This window comes from Cygnus atratus, chromosome 29 (assembly GCF_013377495.2).
Source record: "Cygnus atratus isolate AKBS03 ecotype Queensland, Australia chromosome 29, CAtr_DNAZoo_HiC_assembly, whole genome shotgun sequence".
In the NCBI taxonomy this organism is placed as follows: domain Eukaryota; kingdom Metazoa; phylum Chordata; class Aves; order Anseriformes; family Anatidae; genus Cygnus; species Cygnus atratus.
In genome coordinates this window covers 399,482-407,583 of record NC_066390.1, presented here as the reverse complement: position 1 = coordinate 407,583, position 8,102 = coordinate 399,482, and the positions used below count along the sequence as shown (strand labels likewise).

Sequence of the window (8,102 nt, the reverse complement as noted above, 5' to 3'; positions counted from 1 at the left end):
CACTTGTCCTGCCCCCCCCCCCCCGGGCTGGGGGCAAGGGGCGGGGGGAGACATGCACAGCCCCACGCCCCCCGGGACAGAAATGGCTGCGGGGGGGGGGGGGGCAGAGGAGGGGCAGCACCCCCGGCCTGCTGGGGGGCTGGGGCCCAGGGAGCCAGGCCCTATTGGGGGGTGGGGTTCGGGGGGGGGGGGGGGGAGGGGTGTCTGTCACTGGCCCCCCGCCCCCGCCCCCCCCTCCACCCCTCCCCAAGCCAGGGGCACTGACCAGGCAGCAGAAGGCACGGGGGGGGCTCCGCAGCTCGGGGGGGGGGGGGCCTGGCGGGGGGCTGCGGGCCGTGGAAGCACAAGGTGGGGGGGGGCCAGGGCTGCTGCAGCTGGGGAGCCCCGCCCCCCCCGGGGGGGTTCCTGTTTTTCTTTTTTTTTTTTTTTTTTTTTTTTTTTCCATTTTTTAGAAAATGCAGGAGGAAAAAAAGCCCTCCAAGGGGGGGCGAGCCACGGGCCCCCACCCCCCCCCCGGCCCAGGGCCCCTCGTTTCAGGCCCCCCCCCTTGCAGAGGAAGAGGAGGAGAGGAAGGGGCGACGTCGCCCGCAGTTGGCAGCGCTGCGGCGGGGGCGCCCGCGGCCCCCACAGCTGGGAGAGGGTGGGTGGGCTCCATCCCCGGGGGAGGGAGGGGGGGCAGCAGTGTGGGGGGGTCCCTCAGTGCTGCTGCCCCCCCTCCCCCCCCCCCCCCAGTCCCACTGCTACTTGGGGTAGGGGTAGGGGAAGGCGCTGGGCTCGGAGGGCGACTCGACGGGGCCGTGGCCGTGGCTCGGTGCAGTGCTGCCGTCCTGTGGGGAGGCGGCGGTGGGGACCGGGCCGGGACCCCCCCCCCAGCCACGAGACCCCTCCCCCATGTCCCCCCCCCCCCCACGCCCAGCACTTACCTCCAGCGGGATGGCGGGCGGCACCGGGGGGTACGGCGGGAGGAAGGCTCCAGGCAGGGCGGTGGCAGGCACGTACTGGGGGTGGGGGGAGAAATGGGGGTGTCGGGGGGGGGGGGGGGGCACAACGTGGGGGGGGGGGGGGGGGGCTGTCCTTACCGTGCCTGTGCTGCCCAGCGAGAGGTGGCCGAGCTGCTGGGCCAGGGGGGCCACCACGGAGGGCTGGAGGGGGACGGCGTGGTCCACGGCGGGGGCCAGCACCGCGCCCTGCACGGCTCCGTCAGCGGGGGGGGACCAGGGGGGCATTGGGGGGGGGGGGGGAACACTGGGGGGAGGGGCACTGAGGGGGAGGGGCGCAGGGGGGGGCACATGGGGCAGGGGGGATGCGGGGACCTGGGGCTGGGGGGGGGGGGCACAGGGAGGGGCAGGGTGGGGTGGGGTTGGGGGCGTGGCCAATCTTGTGGGCGTGGGCATGGGCAGGGTGGGTGGGGCATGGGTGTGGGCAGGGCCTTGAGCACAGTGGGTGGGGCAACAGCCACAGGGGGTGGGGCATGGACAAAGTGGGTGGGGGTGTGGCTGCAGTGGGCGGGGCTCCGGGCGAAGTGGGCGGGGCTCTGCCTTGGGCATGCCCTCGGGCAGGTGCGGGCGGTGACGTCCCGAGGGCGGGGCCTCCCCCCCACTTCCTGCCCGGGCTCACCGTGGGCTGCACGAGGTAGGACGGGGGCATCCAGGTGGGGCTGTGCACCTGCGGAGCAGCCGGTGGGAGGGGGCCGGGGCTGCGACCCCAGGGGGTCCAGCCCCACAGGGACCCCCCAGCCCCGTGGAGACACCCCGGTCCCGCAGGGCCCCCCGCGCTGTCCCCACGTACCTGGTAGGAGGAGACAGGCGAGGGCAGGTAGGGGGCCAGGGCGGTGGGCGCGATCATCCTGGTGGGGGCCAGGCCATAGGGTGCAGGGTAGAAGCTGCGGAGCACGGTGGGGGTTGGGGGGGGGGGGTCGGGGGCGTGCAGCCAGCAGCCCCCCTCCCACCGGCGCCACGGGGCACCCACCCGTTCTGCAGCGCCGTCGTGGGGTCGTAGGCCAAGGCCACGGTGCCCTGGGGGGACACAGAAGGGTTGGAGCTGCCCCATGGCTCCTTCGCTGCCAAGGGTGTCTGCCTCCCGGCAGGGACCCCCTTACCGCGTCCCCCTTCTGATCCCAAACTGCCCCCGCCCCTCCTGCTGCCCCCTAACCCCCAGCTCACCGCATCGCCATCCCGGGCCCAGGCTCTCCCGTTGGGCACAAACTTGCCCTGGCTCTGCCGCTTCTTCTGCCCCCCGTCCGCGAACTTGCAGAGCAGCGGGTCCGGGGGGGCTGCGGGGGCAGGCCATCAGTGTCACAGTGTCACCACCCAGCCCCCGGCCGCCTCGGGCCCCTGTCTGCCCCCCCTCAGCCTACCCGGCACCCCAGGGGGCGTTTTGATGTACTTCCCGTTGAAGTGGGTGATGACAGCCTCGCACTTCTCCGTGGACTCCATCCTGGTGGGGGAGCGTGGCTGGGGCAGGGGGGCAGCACTCGGGGCCCTCCTGGGTGTCCCGGGGCCCGTACAGCCCCCCCCTGTTGTTCTGCGTACCCCCCACCCCTACCACAGCCCCGTACCGTGCAAAGCCAACGCCGCGGCTGGCCCCGTGGGGGTCCCGCAGGATGCGGGTCGAGACCACCTGCCCAAAGGGCTTCAGCAGCGCCTCCAGCTCCTGCTCGTCCACCCCCAGCGGCAAGTTGGAGATGTAGAGGTTGGTGGGGTCCTGCTCCTGTTGCTGTGTTGGGGGGCAGGGGGGGGTCAGGGGGCCAGACGGGACCGGGATGACCTCGGAATGGGGGGGGGGCAGTGGGGAGGGGGGCTCTGGGACCCCATACCTTGGCCATCTGCGCCTGCACCCCGCTGGCCTTCAGCGCTGTCACTGCCTTCTGGGCCGCCGTGGGGCTGTCGAAGTCGACGAAGCCATAGCCTGAAGGTTTTTTTGGGGGGGGGGGGGGGGGGGGGCACAGACATGCAGTTGGGGGAACCCCCAAAAGCAAGAGGGGGGACCCCAAAAGCCCTCTTCCCCCCCCCCCCCAAACCTTTGCACTTATTGGTTGTCTTATCCAGGATGGCTTTGGTGGAGACGATCTTTCCGTAACTGCGGGGAAATATTGGGGGGGGGGGTCACCACCTGCAGCGCCCCCCGGTGCTTGTGCCCCCCCCCCCCGCCCCCAGAAGCACACACCCGCTGCCTGCCCGGCCCCACTCACGGCTGGCACAGCTTCACCAGGTCCTGGTCGGTGGTGCCGGGGTGCAGCCCGCGGATGTACAGGTTCGTCTTGCTCAGCTGCTCGCCCGCCCCCCCGGAGGGGCTGGGGCTGGGGGGGGGCATGGCTGGCGGCGGCGGCACATAGGGCTGCTGGGAACCGGGGGGGGACGGGAGGGGGGAACGCCCGGTAAGCGCGGTAACCCCCCCGGTTTCCTTCCCCGGGCCGCGGGGGAAGGGTTTTGCCACCCCCCCGTTTCCTTTTTTTTTTTTTTTTTTTTTTTTTTTTTTTACCTTTTTGCCCCCCTTGCTGCAGGCGAACGCGGCCAGGCCGGGGCGCGGCGGCACCGAGAGCAGCATCCCCGAGCGCGCGGCGGGGCGGGCGGCTCCGCCCGGCGTCACGCGGGATCCGGGGCGGGCCCCGGCGGCCGGGTCCTAGCGCCCACCGGGCGGCCTCCCCTCCCCCCGCAACCCCCCCGCACCTTCACCGGGGCTAAACGCGGGGCTCGGGGGCTACCGCCGGGGCTCGAAACCCCCCCGGGGCCCGTGCGGGGCTCGCCCGCTGCGGAGGGTTTGGGGTAAGCCCGGTTGGGGCGCGCGGCCCCTTTAAGGCGGCCGAGCCCCGCCCGCTCGCCGCCGCCATTACGCCTCGGCGGGGCGGTCGCACCGCACCATGGGCGCGGCCATTTTGGATGCGCCGATCACGTGCCCCCCCCCCCGCCCTCACGCCCGCCATCTTGGCGCCGCCCTCCCCCGGCACGTGACGGCGGACAGCCCCCGCCCCGCGCCTGAAGGCGGGCAGGGGGCCGCCATTTTGGCACCTCTCTTTATCCCTCCCCCTCCCCTTCCCAAAGGGCGAGGGGGGCCGGGGGCTCCTGGGGGCAGCACGGGGCGGGGGGGGAGGGGGCAGGGAGCCTGGGGGGGTCTTGGGGGACTTTTGTGAGGTCCTGGGGGGGCAGGGCAGGCCGCGGGGCCCTTCCCCACAGGGCCTGTGCCCCATGGAGGGGCTGCGATGGTGCCGTGGGGGCCCTGGGGGCAATGGGGGCGATGGTGGCGGGGCGGCCCCCCCCCCCCCCCAGCCCCCCACCTCCCAGGGGCCGCGCACGGCGCCCGCCGCACGTCCGTCCGTCCGTCCTGCCCCTTTGTGCAGGGAATGTTCTGGCTCTTTCAGGCCGGCCTGGCCGTGCTGAGCCAGGCCCTCGGGCACCGACCCCGCTGACTCACGCCACGTGCGGGTCGGGCTGCTGAGCTGGCAGGGAGGTAGGGCCCGGCCCCCCTCCCCGCCCCCCCCCCGCGGGCAGCAGGGGCTGGGGGGCAGCGGCGGGCACAGGCTGCCGACCCCCCCCCCAGCCACCAGCACCAATCCTTTCCTGCTGCCCCCCAGCACAAGGCGCAGCTGGGGGGTCCCCGGCACCCTCCAGGTGCTGCTGTGTGAGCGGGGCCGGCCCCGTCTACTGCCGGGGCTGCCCCCCCCATAAACACTCCACCCCCCCCCCCCCCATCTCCTTTCATCCCTGCCTTTCATCTCTCCCTTGGGGATGGCGCGCTGGTCGTCGTGGCAACCCCCCAAAGTGCCCCAGCTTGTTGCCATGGCACCCAGAGCACCTTGGGGTGCCCGAGCCCCATCCCAGGACCCCTGCAGCCCCCCCCCCCATGGCTGTGCCCCACGGGCAGCCCCCTCCTGTGCTCCAGCGATGCCCTGTGCCGAGCGTGGGGCCTTCCCCCCCCCCTTAATCCGGGGGAGTGGTGGGAAGAGGGGGGTGGGAGGTGCCCCCGCCTTGGGCATCCTCTGCGCTCACCTCGGCCCCGCAGCTGCGCCATGGCCATTAGGGGAGGTAAGGCCCCGGTACCCCTCGGCCCCCCACTGGTCCCCAAGCCCTGACTGTGGGGTCCTGGGGTGGGGGTGGGCAGCCCCTGCCGTGCCCCACAACCCCCCCGGTCTGAGGTCTCAGCCCCTAACCCCGTCGTGGGGGTCCCCGTGTGCCCCCAGCCATGGCCCTGACCCTGACCCCACCTCAGCACCCCCACAGTTGCCATGGCACCCCCCTCCTGCTGGGGCTGCTCCGGTTGCCATGGCGACCCAGTTGCCAATGTGCCTTAATGCCAAGGACCCCCCCTGTCACCACGGCTCCCGGCTGCTGAGGCATCCCGTTGCCATGGCACCCCATCACTTCGGTACCACATTGCTAAGGCGCCCCGTCACCGTGGCACCCCGTCACCATGGCACACCTTCACCATAGCAACCAGTCACCAAGGTCCCCCGTCACCATGGCGCCCTGTTGCCATGGCACCCCATCACCAAGGTCCCCTGTTGCCATGGCACCCCATCGCCATGGCGCCCCATCACCAAGGTCCCCTGTCACCGAGGCGCCCTATTGCCATGGTGCCCCATCACTTTGGTACCACGTTGCTAAGGCGCCCCATCACTGTGGTACCTGGTCACCAAGGCGCCCCATCGCCAAGGTCCCCTGTCACCATGGCACACCTTCACCATGGCAACCAGTCACCAAGGTCCCCCGTCACCATGGCGCCCTATCACCAAGGTCCCCTGTCACCGAGGCGCCCTATTGCCATGGCACCCCATCACCAACGTCCCCCATCGCCATGGCGCCCCGTCACCTCACACCCCTCTCCGTGGCACCGCGGCGCCCTGCACCCCCAGGAGCTGCGCAGCGGCTGCTTCTGGCGGGCCGTGCTGGCGGAGGCGATGGCAACAGCTCATCTTCGTGGGGGTGGTGCTGGGCGCCTCGGCGGCCCCCGGCCCCCTGGCACCGGCGCTGGCAGGGGGTCTGGCGGCCGCGGCGCTGGCCTGCAGCCCTCGGGGCGCCCCAGGCCAACCCGGCGCTGACGCTGGCGCTGCTCTGCACCCGCAAGCTGAGCGCCCTGCGCGGGGCCGCCGGGCTCCTGGCCCAGTGCACCGGGGCCGTGCTGGCCTCCGCCGCCGCGCGCTCGGCGCTGCCTGGACGATGCCAGCCTGGTCACCAGGGTGAGCGTCCCCCGTCCCCGTGCCTGTCCCCGTCCCGGTGCCGGCAGGCGCTGAGGCCGGGCTGTGGCCGCAGGTGAGCGCGGCAGGGACGGCGGGGCAGGCGTGGGGCTGGGAGACCTTCGCCACCTTCCAGCTGGCGCTCGCCGCCTTCGCCACCGCTGACCGGGCAGTCGGCCCCACCGGGCTGGCCCTGGGCAGCGCTGTGGCTGCCGGTGCCCTGGCTGCGGTAAGGACCCCCCCGTGTGCCCCCACCCCAGCCGTGGGGCTCCCAGCCCCATGCCCAGCCCTGACCCCCTGCCCCCAGGGGCCGTTCTCGGGGGGCAGCATGAACCCAGCCCGCTCGTTGGGGCCCGCCATCGTCACTGGCATCTGGGACGACCACTGGGTGAGTCGGCGGCACCCCCGGGTGTCGTGTCCCGTCCCCCCTTCCTCAAGACACCGCTGTGGGGATGGGTGCCCCTAGCTGCAGCGTGGAACTCCCCCTTCCCATCCTCCCCCCAGGACAGGGAGCTCTTCTCTTACCCTCAGCTGCACCCCCAGCTTGGGTCCTCCCGGTGCCCCCACCACAGGACAGGTCCCCCCCTGTCCCCAACCTTGGGGTAGGGCCCTCCTGGTGTCCCCATCCCAAACATGTTACCCCCCCCCCCGGGCCCTCACCCCTAGAGCAGGTCCCTCCAGTCAGCCTCCGTCACTGGTGTGCCCCCCCCGCCCCATTGCCCCTATCCCTAGTGCTGTGCCCCAGCATCCCCTGGCACCCTTAGGGTACCCCTGCTCCCACGTCCCCCCTTCCTGGGGCACCCCCAGACCCTCACATCCCCCCAGCAGCCCCTGAGCACGTTCTCCCCCCCCGTTGGGTGCCCCCTGACCCGGCCTCCCCAGGTGTACTGGCTGGGGCCGGTGCTGGGTGCGGTGCTGGCTGGCTTCTCCTACGAGTTCGTCTTCGCCCCCGGTGCCTCGCGGGAGAAGCTGGGCGCCTGCCTCGCCTGCCGGGACGTGGCACTGGTGGAGGCCACCAGCCCGTCCCCCTCCTCGCCCCCCACCGCCCCCTCCAGGGGTCCCCCCCCAGCCGAGCAGGGCCAGGACACAGCCTGAGCCCCTGCAGCATGGGGACGAGGTGCCCGGTGCCCCCAGCAGAAGGGGGGACTGCGGGGGGGGGGTGCTCCTTGCACCCCCCCCCCCCCAAACCTTCTTCTTCCCCATGGGGATTAAAGGCAGCTTTGGGCCAGAGCTGGGTGCAGAGTGGTGCTGGGGGGCTAGGGGGGTCCTGGGGGGGGGGGGTCGCTGGGGGGGGCCCTCCCTTCATCCCCCCAGCTGTGCCCACCCCCAGCAGCCCCACGGTGGGGGCCAGGGGCTGCTCCCGTCCCGTGCCGGGCGCTGAGCGCAGCAAAGCCTTTTGTCGCAGCCTCTGCAGCCCCGGCAGATTCCTGCGGGCACCAATGGCCGGGCCCGGCCCTAATCCCCCCTGGCTGGGGGCTTAGCGCCCGCTAAGCCAGGCTGAATAAACCAGCGGCGGGGCGGGGGGGCCACCACGGCCCCCGGGGGGGCACCTGCAGCCCCCGGGATGTGGGGCTGAACCGGGGGCACCCCCAGCCCCCAGGATGTGGGGCTGGGCTGGGCTGGCTCCCAGCACTGCCCCCCTACATTGTCACCCAAAACCTGGCTGGGGGGGGGGGGTCTCGGTGCTGTCCCCCACCCCTCAAGCCTGGTGTTGACTCCAGGACCCACAGAGGGCACCTGTGGGTCAGAGCCAGCCCCCCAGGACAGCAGCCCCAGGGATGGGGGGCGTGCAGCTCTGGGGGGTCCCTGCTCTCCTGGGGGCGTGGGGCTGCCCCAGGGGGGCACTGGGGTCCCGCACAGCCCTTCACCCACCCCCCCTATCCTGGGCAGCGAACTGGTTAACGGGGGGTGGCGGCGGTGGGGTCCCACCCCC

General features: G+C 72.8%; 2 protein-coding genes across 2 annotated transcripts; one reads left to right on the top strand and one right to left on the bottom strand.

Moving 5' to 3' along the window:
- Window positions 1–450: 450 nt before the first annotated feature.
- RBMS2 (RNA binding motif single stranded interacting protein 2) lies at window positions 451–3,584 on the bottom strand. Its single transcript, XM_035570218.2, has 13 exons — window positions 3,481–3,584; window positions 3,191–3,339; window positions 3,020–3,078; window positions 2,816–2,907; window positions 2,558–2,715; window positions 2,357–2,436; window positions 2,163–2,272; window positions 1,969–2,015; window positions 1,789–1,882; window positions 1,618–1,665; window positions 1,080–1,187; window positions 924–998; window positions 451–827 (listed from the first exon to the last, which is right to left on the bottom strand). Exons 1-13 carry the CDS (start codon window positions 3,544–3,546, stop codon window positions 741–743), a joined length of 1,173 nt encoding a protein of 390 aa, XP_035426111.1. The 5' UTR covers window positions 3,547–3,584; the 3' UTR covers window positions 451–740.
- Window positions 3,585–5,710: 2,126 nt separating this feature from the next.
- On the top strand, window positions 5,711–7,264 carry LOC118260199 (aquaporin-2-like). The gene is given in 7 exon segments (XM_050715980.1): window positions 5,711–5,902; window positions 5,904–5,999; window positions 6,001–6,144; window positions 6,146–6,172; window positions 6,246–6,398; window positions 6,477–6,557; window positions 7,052–7,264. Coding segments are annotated over 7 exon segments (906 nt in total).
- Window positions 7,265–8,102: the final 838 nt, after the last annotated feature.